Source organism: Petromyzon marinus, chromosome 32 (assembly GCF_048934315.1).
Source record: "Petromyzon marinus isolate PM22_M1 ecotype Great Lakes invasive population chromosome 32, UKy_Petmar_22M1.pri1.0, whole genome shotgun sequence".
NCBI lineage: Eukaryota > Metazoa > Chordata > Hyperoartia > Petromyzontiformes > Petromyzontidae > Petromyzon > Petromyzon marinus.
The window spans coordinates 12,531,693-12,549,361 of record NC_133698.1 but is presented as its reverse complement, the minus strand read 5'-3'; the positions used below and the strand labels follow the sequence as shown (position 1 = coordinate 12,549,361).

General features: G+C 49.4%; 2 protein-coding genes across 3 annotated transcripts in view; one reads left to right on the top strand and one right to left on the bottom strand.

Moving 5' to 3' along the window:
- Positions 1-19: 19 nt before the first annotated feature.
- Positions 20-11,584, bottom strand: LOC116948193 (mitochondrial import receptor subunit TOM40 homolog). Its single transcript, XM_076071307.1, has 9 exons — positions 11,103-11,584; positions 8,401-8,468; positions 7,004-7,096; positions 6,041-6,142; positions 3,519-3,624; positions 2,718-2,840; positions 1,707-1,783; positions 1,194-1,296; positions 20-569 (listed from the first exon to the last, which is right to left on the bottom strand). Exons 1-9 carry the CDS (start codon positions 11,320-11,322, stop codon positions 430-432), a joined length of 1,032 nt encoding a protein of 343 aa, XP_075927422.1. The 5' UTR covers positions 11,323-11,584; the 3' UTR covers positions 20-429.
- A 388-nt stretch (positions 11,585-11,972) lies between these two features.
- ZPR1 (ZPR1 zinc finger) overlaps positions 11,973-17,669 on the top strand; it is a 13,561-nt gene continuing 7,864 nt past the window's right edge. The window contains exons 1-9 of one of the 2 annotated variants that reach the window (XM_032964653.2): positions 11,973-12,172; positions 12,549-12,722; positions 13,168-13,329; positions 14,383-14,473; positions 15,160-15,230; positions 15,831-15,917; positions 16,348-16,470; positions 17,341-17,439; positions 17,540-17,606. In XM_032964653.2, the coding sequence (XP_032820544.1) occupies positions 12,591-12,722; positions 13,168-13,329; positions 14,383-14,473; positions 15,160-15,230; positions 15,831-15,917; positions 16,348-16,470; positions 17,341-17,439; positions 17,540-17,606 (832 nt within the window). In that variant the 5' untranslated portion in view covers positions 11,973-12,172; positions 12,549-12,590. Of the gene's footprint in view, positions 12,173-12,207; positions 12,723-13,167; positions 13,330-14,382; positions 14,474-15,159; positions 15,231-15,830; positions 15,918-16,347; positions 16,471-17,340; positions 17,440-17,539; positions 17,607-17,669 lie in introns of those variants that run through there. The other variant, XM_076071306.1, reaches the window with a different exon arrangement.

Genomic DNA, 17,669 nt, shown 5'->3' with positions numbered 1-17,669 from the left:
GATGGGGAAAACGAACCAGCGACTTCCGACAGATTTAATGAAAAAGCAAAAACATTACAGCAACGTCCCTTTACATCACCTGGCTCTCACGTCGCATGTAGACTGGTTTTCGCTTCAAATTGCTGCAAGTCTAAGAAACGAAACGTCGTAATTTTCGTTGTCGATTGGGTTTTTTTTTTCATAATGCCGAACACGTCCCTGTACACAGCAGTTTGCGTCTCGCCGCAGAGTTTTACCGTTCGTCCACACGTCAACACGAGCGCGGGCCAACTGGGGGCCTTTTGTTTTGTAACTGAACGTACAAAACAAAATAAACCCCACGAAAAATGAAACGTGATTTTTTTTTTTTTGCGCAACGGGGTTGAGGACCAGGAGGAGATAGGTAGTTGGTGGGGGGGGGGGGTCGGTAGGGATGGGAATTACGAGTCATCAGCCTATGGTCAGGCCGAAGCCGCACTGGAACTTGTTCTTGCGGTGGTTGATGAAGGCGGCGAGTGCCAGTGTGAGCGGAAGGGGTGGCAATTTCTTCTCGAGAACAGCGCCCACCGTCCAGTTGCTGTCCACCGTTCCTGCGGGGAGCCAAGAGGGCGGACGGGGTCAACGCGCAGAATCTTACCGTGGCTCCCCACCGCTGACGTTCACGCGCACCCAAACTTGCAAATTCATGGGCAACACGCACAGCCCTTTTGCCCAGCCGCCGCTGCGTGGATTAGGGCCCGACCCATATGGCGCGAGTTTGTCCGACCGTGCTTCACCACGCTGGCCAATGCCGGTTGGTGACCATACTTTGCCACACTGGTCGGTGCGAGTTGACGAGAAAGCAAAGACACGGGAGTACAATAAGCGCAGTACAGCAATGGATTTTGCTGTACTGCCTCATCCTACTGACAATGTAGCACAGCCCCGCAGCCGATTACGATGACATGAGGTGCACGGTGATCACCCATCAAAGCGCTATCCAGGCTCAACCCCTGCCTAGCTTCTTAAAATCTGACACAGTGAGGCCAACGCCAGTTAATTTGGTCAAAGACAAACACCGAACACACACACGCACAACACATGCACACACATTCATACGCATCAAATACGTGCGCGCCGTCCCGATGCTCATTTGAGCAGGATGGGTAGCGGAGGGGGGGGGAGGAGAAGGTGACGTTTAATGTCAAACGAAGGCCGCGTCAGTCATCGCCTACCCCGAAACACCATGTTGGCCTTGGGAAGGTCGATCTGATACCCGAACGTGCACGCGGTGTCCTCCATGCGCATGTTCGCCTCCAGTTCCACGCCCACCTGGATCTGCAAGCGGGCGCGGGGAGTGACCGGGCGCTCGGGTGAGGCGGTGCGGATGTGCGGCGCGGCGTGCCAGCACGTGGTGGTGGTGGCGTGGCAATGGCATCACATAGCGATGTGCAACAGCCTAGCGTTATACATCTTGCGGTTTGGTAATACATGGTGTGGTGTGGTAGAACTTGGCGTCTATTCTTTTGTATGGCTGCTGATGTAGATACATAGCAACAACGACAATTTCGCATTCAGAACTTGGTGTGATGTGGCAGAATTAAAAACTAATTTCTTTAGGACTGCTTTTTGTGTTTGTTGTCCTTCCCCCGCACCTCCGATTAGCACGGTTGGCTAGGTACGGTGCGAAAGAAGTTCCACAAAACATAGACTCACCTATTCTTAGTTTTAAATCAAAATAGACTCACCTGTTCGTTGGCCTTCTGGTAGTAGCTGGCGTGGATGTTGGCAAGCCCGGCGTTTAGCGTCGCCACCCAGTTTGAGCCTACGAAACCACATGGCAGGGTTGTTAATTTCTGGTGTTTAGCGTTAATGATAATTGCGTGCATAAAACTGAAAAAAATGGTTTGCTGCACATATCGAAATATTTAACAAAAAAAATTCTGCTGTGTGTTTGCTGGCTTTCTCAACATGCCATGAGGTGACTGAAGGGCCCTGAGGCTGGTGCTTAATGGCTGCAGCTTAACAATCAATTATGAACTTGCCGTGCGGTTTGATAATTGACGAATAATCTTAAAACAAAGTGAGCTATAATACAGCTTTATACTTGTATGCACTGTGTTGAAAAGATTATATTTACATTAGGTAATGTCAGGGTCAGAACTACTGCAATAGAAATGGCACAAAAAGTTTAAGTCCATGACAAATGCTTCCCATCTTTGGCGATATTCAGCGTCTCTCATGGAGAGCCCCGTCCAACTGCACACATTATCCCACCAACCGATCCATTTTAAGATTCTAATTATTTTGTTTAACCAGGCGAAAACTCAAGAGACCCGAATAATCTCTTTTGCAAGTGTGACCCAAGTCACCAACGAAAGTGATGACCACTGTAACAGACTGCTACGCGAGCGAATGGCGACGAGTTAAAGCTCAGAGCTCTTTGCGAGGTTCCCGCCTCTCAGGGCCACCAATTGCTGCCCCCTGTGCTACCGTTTCATGGTGCCACGAGCTCCCACCAGCGCCCGTGTTACCATGCCACGCTGCCACCACCGCCCCCCGTCCTACTGTGCCACAGGCCCCCACCGCCCCCCGCGTTACCGTGCCACCACTGCTCCCCGTCCTACTGTGCCACAGGCCACCACCGCTCCCCGTGCTACTGTGCCATGGGCCCCCACCGCCTACGTGCCACCGTGCCACCACCGACCCGTGCTACCGTGCCACGGTGCCGCCACCACCACCCCCCGCACACCACACACCGGTGTATCGCGCCACTGCCGTGCTGACGGCGCCCTCCTCCCCAGGCCGCCTGTGGTACACCAGCTCCCCGCCCAGCGTCAGCTGCTCCGTCACACTCTGCAGGTAGTGCGCCACCATGATCACTGCAGCGGAGAGAGGGACGGACGGACAGCGAGGGCACCGGGGACGGAGGGATGGAGATGGATGGGAGCGATGTTGGGAGAGAGGGTGGAAGACGGTTGTAGGGAGTAAGCATGGAGAGGATAGGTGGGAGGGAATGAAATAGGGAAAGAGAGAAGGGTGGGAAGATAACAGCGGTGCAAATGCAACGAGATCGCTGTCAAACAAGTTACGAAAAAACACTCAAAATGCATGACTTATGTTGCGCTTTTTATCATGCATTAGTAAGTATTCATTAGTAGTATGGAAGCCAATGGATATCCGTCAGGGAAAAACAAAACAGCATTGTGGGAAATAACTTGGGCTTTGGTTTCTGTCCCAAAAGACTCACCACCCCCCATGATTTAACATATCATGACAATTTGATTCAGGAATGCATTATAGTGTATAGTGGCTGCAGTGATTACATGAACCGATAGCAATGTGTGAATTGTATATTGTCCATCCTTACGATCACTCTTGGATGCACGTATTGTGAAGGTAAGATTTTTTTTTTACTGCAGAATATATCCAAACTAACCCAGAGTGTACACACAGCTGCTCCAGTGTGTGTGCGCGCACATTCACATTACACGACAATAGCAAATACGACCTTAGCAAACAGGACGACAAGCATGCAACGGTCTCCGTGCATTAATTACTCGACTCGGAGATGACGTCCGGGTTCCCCAGCGCCACGGTGGCCGTGTAGTCTTCCCCCCGGTACTCTGCGTCAAACTGCCAGGTCATGAACTTCGACTGCTGGGTCTGCTCACGGTCGCGCACGCGCGCGCACACACACACAGGCGCGCGGGGGTCACGGAAATTTCGGGAGGATGGGAGGCAATAAGAGCGGACACGCAAAGAGGTCAGAGGTCATGACCACGACGGGTGAATGAATGGCCAATAAATGGCAGGCAGCGCGCGACTGTAAAGATTGGAGTGCCAAGTTGACTAAGCCACATTCCATGGTGTATGTTTATGTATGTTGAACTTCTTTTGCACCGTACGAAGACCATCGTGGTAATCGGAGGTGCTTAGCCAACTGTGCTAATCGCATATTATGTGAAGAGAAGTGACTGGCAGTGGAGAATCTTTACCAAACCACACCTGCGTGGGTGATTTGTGCAGTGCCCAAAGCCAATTACACAATGTCAAGAACCTACTTTTATTAATTCTAGATTTAAAGCTTTCGTGACTGCAAGGATCCATACTCTTTGGTTCTATTCGGTAAAGTCACGTAGGTAAAAAATAAAACAACAAACGTGACTTTACCGAAAAAACTAAGAATATGAATTACTGCAGTCACGAAAGCTTTAAATCAAAATTTAAAAATCATGACGTTTCGGCCACAACACAAGCGGCTGTCCTCGAGACAGCCTGATCCCTTCACCTGATGAAGGCCGCTTGTGTTGTGGCCGAAACGTCGTGATTTTTGTTGTTTATTTTTTACCTACTTGATTTTACACAATTACTGATTGATGTCAACGGATATGGCTTGGAGCGAGGGGTAAAGTTAATGTTTAAAGCTAAGCGTCAGAATGAGGGTAACATTTAAATAATTTAAAGGATAGAGGGATGAAGTTAAGGGATAAAGTTATGGTTAAGGGTTGAAATTAATTTGAAAATCACAGACGAACGTTAACGAAAAAAGGGTTAAAGTTAAGGGTTTGAGCGCAGGTTAAAGTTTATGGTTAAAGTAAAGGGTTAAAAGGTTAAAGGGTGGATAAAGGTCATATAGGTTTTAGCCAAATGTACACTGGCTTGACTACTGTACGCAGCAAGTTGTTATTTTTAATGCATTAGTGTCCATTGTTACATAACGTGAAGTCTGTAACTTGTTGGATGTGCGTGCTAGGTGTGGCACACGAAGCAGTAACAGTTAATACAATGACGACATCAACCCATCGATGAGGCACAAGGTAGGCGCGCGGACGGACACTGCTGGAAAAAAACCCGATGCTTGCTGTCCAGTCTTGGTCAATCATTGATTGGCGTTATAAAGGATTCCAATCGTCTCGCTGCCTGCTCCACCCTGGTGGTAAACAGCGGTAGTGCAGCAGACACGATCACCACCAACAAGCTATGCGTCATGTTCCATGACAACCCTCCTCCCCACCACCACAAAGGGTGGAATATGGGGCTCTGTAAACGGCCACACATGCGTTCAAAGCTTAGGCCGTGTGGTTGGGGTGGTGTCACCTTCTGTCTGGTGGCACAACACCGTACATAGCCAACCGATTGGCAAGGTTAGCTACGTACGGTGCGAAAGAAAGTCAATATACACACATGCTGATCGGTCACAGGATGTGGTCTACTGCACTGCCCGGCCCTGTCTGAATGCTCTGGAACCAAGAACATCTCTTACAGACACGGGGCTGAACAGTAGCGCATTGATAGTCAGTGGGGGGGCTCGCAGAGCCAATGCGCGATTGGTAACGGTTGCGTCTGCAATACAGATTCCACGGGGGAGTTCAAGTGCGACTAAAAATGTTTATGTGGTTGCCACAGCCTGTTTGATTACGTCACTGAGTATGACTAAAGAATCAGATACACCGTGCCTTCAACTCCTCTGCCATGACGCTGAAAATCTAAGCACCAAAACCATAAATCTGGGTCCTTCCAACTATATTTTCCTGCAGGTCACAATGAAAAAAATATGCACCTTTCGGTGCTCCACGTTTTATCGCAATATCACATATATAGAAGTTATGGTGTCACATGGCATATTGGCGTCATGACTTCTGTACAGGTGACCAATGTACATCTCTCGTCTCCAGATCTCTCATCTCAGTATTTTATATATCTCGCTTTCATCTCACCAATCTTTCCGTGTCCCGGGGGAGCCGTATCTCTCGGCAGGTCATAGCTAGGCGGGCCACTCCAAGAGCCTTCGTGGGCCGGATGTGGCCCGGGGACCCTCCCTAATTGAAGAACCCTGCTGTATGTAATTTGACATCGCGTCTTAGCTAACATGAGCTAATTCAGCAGCACAAGTTCTACACAAACCCACAGCTATTTATATTCCTGTACCAATGAACGCAGGTGTGTGGGTACAAGCACCACACAACTCAAGCCGAGGGGACAAGAGAAGGGGGAAGTAGAGGAAGATTAAATGCCTATGGCGCGCACGTTGCAGATACAAATAATCTGCTGTCATATTTTTTCACTCTGATCCACAAACCTGCAGGGCCACCTTCCCTCGTAGCCGCTGCGTCAGCTGGTGGATGACCTGGGCGTTGAGGCTCCCCGTGTTGTCCACGTCGCCAATGATAACGGGAAAACACTGCCACAGGGAACACGCGGACACCAGGGATACATGCAGAGACACAATGATCTCCCGTTAAACTTCAACAAACTTCAAGAGCACGTGCTCTGTCTTTCTCCCCAGTCCTATCCCAACTGGGCTATAAGCGTCATGTCAAGAGATGAAGAAACTTGTGTGCGAGTGAACGGCCCACACAAGCGGATATCACAGAACTGCTTCTGAGATCCCTTCAAGTGTCCTTTGGTCCACATGAAGAACTTTCCCAAACATGCTGCTACAGAGAGTAAGGTCAGACACATCGAAACAAAAACCAATGTCATTTTCAGAGCTGAATTTATCCAAAAAGCAGAATTAAATTTAGTGCGATACTTCGTGTGCAATCTCATCTGTGATCAGGGATGAGATCATCAACTCGTTGCATTTGAGAACCCAGTTAAAACCAGAGGGTGCCTGCCTGGAATCAAAGCCAGGACCCTCTGCGGTGCCAGCTCTGTGCACCGACCTTTTAGCCCACCAGGATGCCTTTCTGGAGCAAGTTCTCTTATAGCGAGAGCACCTATTAAGTCTGGCAGATCACGAGGCGGCTTGGTGTGGGTGATGCCACTCCCTTACAACTTTATCCCTCCCCGGGGCAAAATGTTTGCTCCCTGGGTACTCACTTCATGGTTTTTATAAACCTATGGTCATCCCAGGCAGAGTTGAGAAATAATTTGCATAGCCAGCTGTGGATGGCCAAGAATGCTGCTGCTCTCGAAGAGAGGCAGACCAATAGTTTTATAGAGGGGGTTGTCCCCTTGCACCCATACGTATGAGAGCCGTCCTGTCAACTTGAATGAATGCGAGCGAACGGTTGCGATTGCAGCTGTCTTGGCATCTCACCTCAGTGGGGCTGATCTGCTTCGTGCCCACGTAGGTCGTGCCGAAGTGGTAGTTAGACGGGCCGACGGTGCTCAGGTTCACGGTGTGACTCACCTAACAAAGACACAGTCACCGCATGCTTCACAGACACACGCACACCTAAGGCGGAACGTATCTGCATTGCGTACAGCCCTTCTATCGATGTACTGCTGAATGATGGCCTCCTCATGCCAGCATGGGTTACCGGGGTTACATACCTGTCAACGCATACGGTTTACCTGTATTCTTTTGCAAGGAAATTGAGTAAAAATAGCTTTTTTTTGTCTATTTCTTTGTGTTTCTCCCTTGTGACGGGACTTTCTAGGAAGAACGTTGATATGTATAAGGGCACGGGGTGACCAATAAGGTCTGAACTGGTCTGTCATAAGGTAGGGCACTGAAAAGGGGTTGACAGGTATGGGGTTAGTTGACCATATTTGACCACACGAATTAGTGCAGGTTTGGCGGCAGACAGCGCTTGTTTGAACAACGCAAACACAGCTGGTGCTCGGAGTTGCAGATGCTGCTGTTCACAACAGACTGGGTTACTTCAATTTATTTGCTCTTTCCCCTCCCAATTAATGTCCAATCACGCTGCTACAAAATCATGTCATGAGACAAAGACGTTTCCATTGGGACCTTTTGCAAAAAGGTGCACCATCTTGTCTCGCTGATAACCGGAACAAGACTATCAACTTGCCGCGCTTCAGAACGCTGTTTGACAGCGGATAGCCGAAACCTGGGTTCGAACCCATAATCTCAGCAGTGCTGACTCAGTGCTCCAACCTCAAAGCTACCCAGCAACCTCCTTGCAAGAATCTATTTCCATCAATGCAACGTAACATGCCTATTCGCGTTCAATGTCAAGTTTTAATAAAAGGAGTATTCCAGCCTTCCACGAACGCCGATATTGTGCAGCGATTGGTATAACTCGACCGAGAACCATCAACTTCATGCAAATGAGTATCTGGTCTAATCAAGGGCAGCTGAAATCATACTCAAGCCCAGGAAGGATCTAAGTGGTGCTAGCTTAGTTCTCCAACACAGCCATTATGAACGCCCTAAACCACCCATACATGTTATCAATGTTATAAATCGCCTTTCTCTCTACTCTGTACCCTCATAGACCTCACTCCTCTCTTCCGCTAACAACAAAATCTCTCCGAGCTGCGGTCGCGATTCACAACTTTTTTTTAAACAAACATGCGTTTAATGGCAACTGTACGAATTTGCAAGCGAAGAGGGTATGATTAAGGGGGCGGTTTAAGAGATCTGGAGTATCTAAGACTCCTTTTAATGCGAAGTTTCAGTTTCAGGAGAGCCTCTCCATCCTGGCCCCCGCGACCCCAACCGACCCTCGTCCCCCCGAGTGACTTTACCTGGAAGTGGTTGCTAAGACCTTTGTTGATAACGAGCCGCACTCCTTCCATCTGTGCGGGGAACACCTCTGGATGTTGGAGGTTGGCGGGTGATGGTTTGTGGGATGGCAGTGGATGCAAAGTGGTGCGGGTAAAGGGAGGGTCAGAATCGGGAATGAATGGCAAGGAGAGGGGTGGGGGGAACACAGTAAAGGAGAGGTCAGAATACAAAGTCAACAGGCACAACTCTCACTACCCAAAAGCAGTGCTAGCCAGCACGTTGTGCGATGTAAATGTACAGCCCTATGTCGATCCATTGTGGCGCGGGTTATAGGGGCAATTTGACCATACTTCACCACACTGGTTTGTGTGCGTTGGTGGAGGCGGGCAGCAGTATTGGACATCGGAGCGTAATAAAATATAACAAGGGATTCTGCTGAACTGTCCACTGCTTACAAAGTAGCCTCGAAACCACATACAACACCTGTTTTATGCATGGTGGTTGCCCATACAAAGCACCATCCAGGCTCAAACCTGCTTAGCTTCCATGATTTGGCGATTTGGTCACAGGCTGTGGGTTTTGTACCACTTTATCTCAAACCCTCTCTTCTCCGTCATTCGCCCATCCTCACAAGAGGGCATTTCGGGTCACTTTGATGAATGCTCAGCAATTACTGGGGCAGCACACGTTGCTGGAGGGGGAGGCACATCAGACGAAACCTGCCTCACGTTCACAGCACTTGAGATAGCGTTACCTTGGATTATTAAAACACATCTGTTATTACACGGTTATTTTATTATAATTATAAAGAAGGCTCCACCTATAACGTCTCCAAGTCTTGTTCATGGAGAATGTATGAGACAGTCACAAAACAAAAGGAAACAGAATAGTTCTGTCATGATTATTTATTAAAAACCTGCAAACCGATAGCTCGAGTGCTTATGCAATTCAACTCGTGAAACAATTCATCCGGAATGTGCCGTTAGAAGTTGGAAGTCAAGCAAGGTTGATCCTGGACAGTGCTTGAACCTCAGATTTGATTTCAAGTGTGCGAGCAACTGATGGTTCCGCTTTGCAGACTAAGTTAAAGATATATTTTTTGCATGTGACATGTTCTATTAGCCTTGTATATGTTGTTGCTAGCTGTACCATGTTGATGCACAACCTAGCCATTCGGAAACTTGACCATGTAAAGTTGTTTTGGATTCATTTGTTCGTTTTTTTGCTGTAACCAGGTTTTTGGAACCAAGTTCCCGTCGAAAATGAGCATTTATTGCACGATTGGTTTTACCTATGCCGAAATAAAACCTAACCCTAGACCAGACATCACTATGCATAACACGTTGTGTAGGCTGCTGCGGGGGCTACACTGCCAGAAGGGGGCATTGCAGACAATGACATTGTTATACTGTACTGTGCTCCAACGCATGTGCTTCTCGCCTTCACCACACCTGCACCGACCAGGGTGGTGAAGTTATGGGCAACCAATCCGCACTGACTAGCGTGAAGTAAAATAACCTTCACGAGCCGCAACCGCGTGGCGAGTGAGGCTCTCATTCATCGCTTGAATGACAAAGGGTTGTAGACATGCACAACTCGTACAAGACAGTGGTCATCTCCAGTGTACAGCTCTGAGCCACCGTCTGAATGGTCACGTTCATATGCAGGAAAGCGAGACATTCTGGGGGGTCAATTATGGAAATTGCATTCCATCGTGTGTGTTGAACTTCTTTCACGCCGGTACGTAGCCAACAGTGCTCGTCGAAGGTGCGGGGGAAGGACAGCTCTACACAATAAGCAGTTCTGACGAAATGAGTTTTCAATTTAGATTTCAAAGTGCATAGCTCCAGTGGCTTCCTAATATTGGAATAGGGAGTTCCAGACGGACGCAGAAGCGCATCTGAAAGCGTGTGATGCAGTGACCGCGTACATTGCGAAATGCCTGTAATGATCCAATAATTTAAACGTTGCAGGAAACTCATTAAACTGTATTGAGACTCGGTGAGGTCTTAATGAACTTCATTTTCATAATCATTAACCACGATCCATTTTCCAAAAATCACGGCCCTGCAAGGGCAATTAACCGCCCTTGAACTGGGCAGCCACCCCTATCCCCATCGCTCGTCTCTCACTTCGGGACAGCCATGACTGCTGTCGGAATGGCCCTTATCCTTATTATTCACTGCAGGAGCAGCGTGTCTCGTCCATGATCTTTGGAAACGGTGTACAGGGGGTGGTGGCAATTATAAAAGGCACGTGCTGCAGTAGTGGCCATTCAAACAATTAAAAAAAATCCCATCATGGGTCCTTGGCTACTTGGGACTCCAAGGCATGAGGCGGGTTACCATGCACGCCTGTGAACAACATCGCTTTAAAGACAAGCGTTGGTGGGATCATGTACGAGAGAGTTGCGAATGCCATTCTCACGACAAACTCCGTGCGAGCCCCGGGCCTCCAAACGAGTCAGAACGAACTCCCGAGCGCGGGAGGCTTTGCTCAGAATGATTAACTTCGCCGCGACAGCGCCCTCGACAACACCGCCGAATGAATGAATGAAGAGCGCGCGCGATACGCCCGGCGATGGGTGACAAGAGCGAGGCCTCGCGCCCGCCGCACGTGATGGCACCGCTGACCTTTCGCCCAAAAGAATCCACCAGCGCTCTTCCCGTAATCTACCCGCCACCGCGACCCCTCCTCCACGTAACTCCCGACCCTCACTCACCCTTGCACTTTCGGTGCAGCTCGTCGTACGTGCCCGGGTTGGGCAGCGAGGATCGCGGCGCGGCCTCCCCACCCGACCCCGCCGCCCCGGCAGTCGCTCCGGAGGCCCCGTGCGGAGGCAACTGCGGGGCCACGAGGCCCGGCATCCCGGGCGGCGGCATAGGGAACCCCGGCGAGGACATCATCGGCGGCGGCGGTTGAGCCGCCGCTACGTTGCCCATGACAAGAGGCGGCTCGAGGAAAGTTCGTTTGATCGGTGCGAGGAAGGCAGGCGAGCGAGGAGGAGGGGGGTGGGTAGAGAGTGAGAGGAGTCGAAGCCGGCCCGGCTACCCGTAACCTTGCCGCGCCGCGCCGCACGCGCCTCCTCCCGCACTGCTCACTCCATGTGCTAGCGCGACGCGCTGCGATTGGCCGGCGCCGCGTCACGTGCCCTCCCCCCCCAGCAACTGTTTCCGTTTCCGGCGCGTCACGTCCGCTTCCGAATCGGGCGGTGCTCCGCTTTCTCCCTTTCAGGGGCGGGGGGGGGGGTGTCCGACGTTCGTCACGTGTGGGGCAGGGCGAGTTCCGTTTCCGGAACGTCACGTCCGGCGACCCGGTTTGAATGATGGAGCACTCACCTTCTCATTGGTCCGTGGCGCATCACGTGGTCGGAGCACCGGGGGGGGTGTCGTTGTTTCGACGTCACGTCCGGGAGTTTTTTTTCACTTCTCGTCCCCTCCCCCTTTCCTGCGATTCTCCTATTGGTCGTGTGACGTCATTCGGGGGCGGAGGGCGAAGCGCGTCACGTGGTCGACAGAGCGCGGCCTCAGAGGTCGACGTCACGGATTTCCGTATCCTTAACCGCAGACGTCACATCCGGTAATGAGCAACGCCAATATCCGGATGTGACTTCGACCACCCGCCGTCAGATTTAACAAAAACAACTCAAAACATTCGTAAATAAGCACCGCGTGGCTTTAAAACGAAAAAAATATAATATATAATAGGAGACGTTTCGGGTAATGAACTTTCTTCAGCGCCATTACATTTAACCATTGGATTAACTGACTCGTGCCGGTGACGTCGCATCCGGTAAGTATATAAATAGTCAAGCCCCGATTAGGAACACAACTTTAACTCGGCTTTAGTGTATTTAGCATTGCTCCCTTTCTGCCTCTTATTTTGCTACCTGGTTCTTTATTATCTTCGTGATTTTAGTTTTCACGCGTGGTGCCTTGAGACATTGTCAAAGACGCCTAGTTAGTGCTACTTTTATTATTACTATTATATCATCCGTCACGCCCTCCCGCACCTGTCAATTAAACGGCGCTGTCTGATTGGCCGGAGGACGCGGCACGTCACCCTCTCGGCACTGTACAGGAACACGTGGGGTGGTGGAGCTGCTGCTGCTGCGTGTTGACTCTGCGCTCCTTGTCGACTGCTGCTGCGTGTTGGTCTTGCTGTGGAGCTGCTGCCGCTACCGCCGTTTGGCTGTTGTCGCGAGTAGGCGATGTCTACGAACCAGGACGCCGAGGCGCGCGGCTTGCGGTCCGGAGGCCCCGTCTTCTCGGACCTTGACGCCGGAGACCCCGACCAGGAAACCACTGAGATGGAGTCGCTGTGCATGCGGTGCTACGAGAACGTGCGTGCTGGCTGTGGGGATGGCGATAGCGGCCAGGGAGGGAGTAGGGGGTAGCTGTAGAGACGGGCGTAGCGACGGAGTTAGGGTTGGTAATGGTGTCATGATTGTCAGTGTTGGCATTGATGTCTGGGTTAGAGTGGCAGAGTCATTGTTGTTATGGTTTGGTACTCAATTTAGGGTTGGTCGTATCATAACTCGTGGTATTGTCAAGAGATGGAGTCATGGCTAAGTGGTGTAATCAATGGTGGTGGTAGTTCTTGTGTCGGTATTGTTAGGGATGTGTGTTTCTCGCAGTCGCATCGTTCTAATTGTATCTTTTTTTTAACTGGTACTGTCATGACGAGCAGTCAGTAGTGTTTGTCCGTGTGTCGGGGCAAGCAGTGGTGTTCGTAGTAGGCCGCAGTCCGCGAGGCTAACGTCGGGGTCGTCCTTTGCGCCCTTGCAGGGAGTGACGCGGCTGCTCTTCACGCGCATCCCGTTCTTCAGGGAGGTGGTGCTCAGCTCGTTCTCGTGCGAGCACTGCGGATTCGCCAACAGCGAGGTCCTGTCGGCCGGGCGCGTGCAGGAGAAGGGAGTGCGCTACGAGCTCAGCGTGCGGAGCCCCAAGGTGAAGAGCAGCCTCGCCTCTTGAGACGGCATGGGGGAGGGGGAACTGTGTTGAACTATTTTTATATATTTTTTTATTTTAACCCTCTGAGCGACCTGGCAATCACAAATGATGGCTCAACGAAGTGGCTCATCACGGGAAAAAACCGGAGGGCCGGGAGAAAAATCCACGTGACTGCGGAGAAAGACACGTTAACGCCAAATATAAAGCAGGCATCAGGGTCGGGATCTAACCCACGGCCTCATGTATACCAGGCGAGGTAGTTAACATCTCGGCGTACGGCATGTTCACGATCAACCCCTGCCTGTAATCTCCATGGCTCGTCACGATTCATGGTTGCGATTTTGATTGAAGAAGCCACAATTTTGAATTGTCACATGTTTATAAGTTGGTTAGCCCAAATGTAACAACCTGTCGTTTTCATAAACCGTTTTTTTTATCAGTTAATGAACATGATACTGTGATGTATTTTTTACCGATTAATCAATGCGTAGTGAAATGGCGCATTCTCCTCTGGTGCCCCAATCGTCTAACTCCCACCCATCTGTGCTGTTGACTCCACCTACCCCCTTTGAAGTCCAGGCTTAAACATTTTTGTTTTGCCTGTTAGGACGGCTGCATTTTCAACTTATATATTTTTTTATTGGTGGCCAAAACAATAACACGGTCACGTTGAGCTTTTAGAGATTGTAACCGAGACGAAAGACTAAAACGAATTGGACATAGCAGTGCAGTGATCACGTGACATGGGGGTCGTGCCTTCCCTGCTGTTTGTGAGCAGCACAGAATTGCCTGTTCAGTTTTAAACATTTGTGTTTTCAGCCTGCACGTATTCTTTTGTTGTGATGGGTCTTATCATCTACAGAAATTGTTGGATTTCAACATAAATGACCACTGTTTTTTTGCGCAGCGTCTCGAGAGATGCTGTTTGCGTTTTAAACTCTATATAAATCCACGCTGTATTTTATTGCTTTCATAATGAGCTCTTGCCCGGTTGTAAATGAAAGCCAGTTTTCCGTGTGACCGAGCAACCTGACCCCTGACCCTCAATAGGACCTGGACCGCGAAGTGGTGAAGGCCGGCAGTGCAACCACGCTCATCCCTGAGCTCGACTTTGAGATCCCGGCCTTCACACAGAAAGGAGGTGAGTGCCCACACAGACTATCAACTGAGCTACATTGATATTTTTCAGAAGCTACCTGGCCACAATTGATCACGCCCCGAAGTGGTTTATCACGCGGAAATGTATAGCAGCAAAATACTCTAACCGCATGTCGATTCTAAATGTGGAGGGAAAACCGGAGGACCTGGAGATCATGCTTGTTATCAGCTTTATAAATTGTAATTGTTAGAAAAATTTATGAGCAGGTGTTTACTGAGTGAACTGCAGTTGAATTTGAAAAAAAAACATGCAACAAAAATGTGAAATATGCATCTAGAGTTATGGGAAACTGATATTACAATAACCAACATCGTAAAAAGTGAGTCATCAACATTTTACGTGGCCTCAGTACACCTAGCCTGGCACAAGCATTGTGGTGACATCACCAACACTTACTAGCGAACTGTCGCTGTTGTCGTTTGAATATACCTGTGCGAGTGTTCTTTAGAACTGATCTTTGTAATTAGTTTGTTGTCCCTCCCCTGCTCCTCTGATTAGCACGGTTGGACTAAGGACGGTGCTGAATAAATTCTACATAAATGTGTTTGTGTGCATGTATGCGTATGTACTTGTGTGCGTGCGTGTTTTGCGTGTCACTGCATATGTTTTTATGTTAACGTGTTCTCACGTGCACGTGTGTGCATGTGTGTTTGTGTGTACGCATGCAGCTCTCTCCACCATCGAGGGCCTCATAGATCGCGCTGTCGCCGGCTTGGAGCAGGACCAACCTGAACGCATGGTGAGCGCAGCACCTCCGAGTAGAATCAGAATATTCATACTGGAGGAATCCGATGAACTATAAAGCTCTTTACACCATTGAAAACTCCTTTGCCAGTAGCAAAATATGATGATTGATTTTTTACCCTTTTATCTACATACATTATCAGAGTTATGTTTTTTGTTTGCATTCTGACCGCAGGTATTGTGGTCACTGCCAACATGACTCCTTGTAAAAAAAGGTGTCAGTTTGTTGCCAGATAAAAGGGTAAAAAAACAATCATCATAAAGCTCTTATTCAAATATATCCAATAGATTTGTGTGGTTGACTACTTATGATGCGAGAGAAGTTCTACATACATACACCCATGCCCACTGCTGCCTTCGATTCTCAATCACGAGTGCTACCTCCGAGGCGGTGTGGGTTTTGCTTCTCATATGCGTCCACATTAAAGGGTCGGTGTATTCTCTGTGGCCGAGTGGCTCTGTGGGTAGAGTGCGTGACCTGCAATCACAAAGTTGTGGGTTTGAAATTCTGGTCAAGGCTCAACGGTGTAGAGTCGTTGAGTGATTTTTACCTGTTCCAGCTCGTTGGTTCAACCTTTTCGCTTCCCGCGCGCAGACGCAAGACCCGCAAGCAGCGGAGAAAATCGACGCGTTCGTCGCCAAGCTGAAGGAGCTCAAGGAGCTGCGGTCGCCGTTCACGCTGGTGGGCCTCCTCCGCCACGGTGTATCGCCAGTGGCACTGTTCCCTCTCGTCCCTTCGGCGTTTTTCGTCGAACTTTGCAGGAGGATTTACCGTGAAAGTTTGCCAGATTGGGAAAATTACCTGGAAAATAACTTTTGGAGAAATATGGAAAAACTGCATGGCAACAATGCCCATGCTGCTAGACTAATGCCCATTTGCAGGCCAGTGCTGTTTAAACGTTGTGCCATATAGGGGACAGCTGCCACTGTAAATCCCCTTGACTAGATAGCTGCTGGGCTTTGGAATTGTTAAGATAAGATAATGATGCAAGGCATATTGGTTTTGAGGCATTTCATCTCCCTAAGTATGAACATCTTCATACGTTTGTCATGTTGTTTCGTTGCTTTATGATAATAATAATAATAATAACGATCCCTTGCCTTGCCCTCAGGTAATCGATGACCCTTCGGGGAACAGCTTTGTGGAGAACCCGAGTGCGCCGCAGCGTGACGAGGGCCTGCACACCTCGCACTACGAGCGTAGCCGCGCGCAGGACGTCGCGCTCGGCTTGAAGGTCAGCGGCGCGCCGTCTCCTCCAGAAACTAAAAGTGGAATTTTTTATCGCAGCCAAGTACTCTTAAATGCGTGACGTTGATCCTAAATGTGGAGGGGAAAAACCCGAGGACGGCCACGGGGATAGAGACATGCAAACTCCCAAGTATACAGGCGTCACGGTCGGGATTGAACCCAAGCAAATCCTACCACCAACTATTACCAACTTAGCCTACCAAATGCTAGCTATACTCATAACCAAAACCAACTTGCCAACCAAACTGCTAGCTCCAACCCTTGTTCAACCCCAGCGCCACCTCTGTTGCTTCTCCAAGGCTCTACTTCACATTTTGTTCGCTTTTCACTTCATACGTCCACTGCACGTAGTGAATTGTGGTCCAAACTACCCCCAGTATATTGACACATGGCTGTACATTGTGTTAATATTACATCTACATCACTACGGCAAGGGTTATTACAAGTGTGGACCTGTAACAAAGGGGCAGTCGATTAAGCAGTGTCGGGGGGATGAGAGGCTGAGTGGAGCACCCCCTTGAACATAATTCACAACCTAGTTTCATGCAATAATAATCATAATCATTAAACAAAATGGTGTATTCATTACCCGGTTATCGCATTCGTCCAGATAAATGTTTGGAATGTCTTGAGGGGGGGGGGGGGCGGGGGGAGGGAGGCCATCATCACCATGCATTTATACAGTATTTGATGATGATGATCAGGACTTGATTTTCACTAAACCAAGTGAAATTATTCATATAGTGAGAGGTACGAGGTGGCTCAGGTGCAAAAATATTTTCTGGGTCACTGGTCGCTGGTCCAGACAGAACTGGCTTATTAAAGTAAGCCATGATAATGATCATGTCTGGAACAGGCAGACGATGATGAAGGTGACGAAGACGTGACTACCGCACAGGAGGTGATAACCAAGCCTGAAGTGGACAGAGGGGGTGACGAAGACCTCAGAAACGAGGTGAGTGGCCGCCCGGGACCGGTCAGCCAGGGCAGTGTTGTTTACAAAGGTCGCAAATTTACTGATGTGGCAAAACATCGCCATGTGCTTCTGTCCCCAGGTCCTCAAGTTTTCCACAAACTGCCCCGAGTGCAACGCGCCGGCATCGACCAACATGAAGCTCATCCGTATCCTCGGCTTAATTTCTCATTCAATATTTTATGGTCGCTTGAAGCATTATGTGGCAAAAC

What these genes read in the sequence shown, in the direction of transcription:
- LOC116948193 (XM_076071307.1), bottom strand. Translation starts at nt 11,322, where the DNA reads ATGGGCAACGTAGCGGCGGCTCAACCGCCGCCGCCGATGATGTCCTCG. An exon ending in GCTGCACCGAAAGTGCAAGG is followed by an intron (nt 8,469 to 11,102) that starts GTGAGTGAGGGT and finishes TCCAACATCCAG; the next exon opens with AGGTGTTCCCCGCACAGATG. An exon ending in GGACGTCATCTCCGAGTCGA is followed by an intron (nt 2,841 to 3,518) that starts GTAATTAATGCA and finishes TCTCCGCTGCAG; the next exon opens with TGATCATGGTGGCGCACTAC.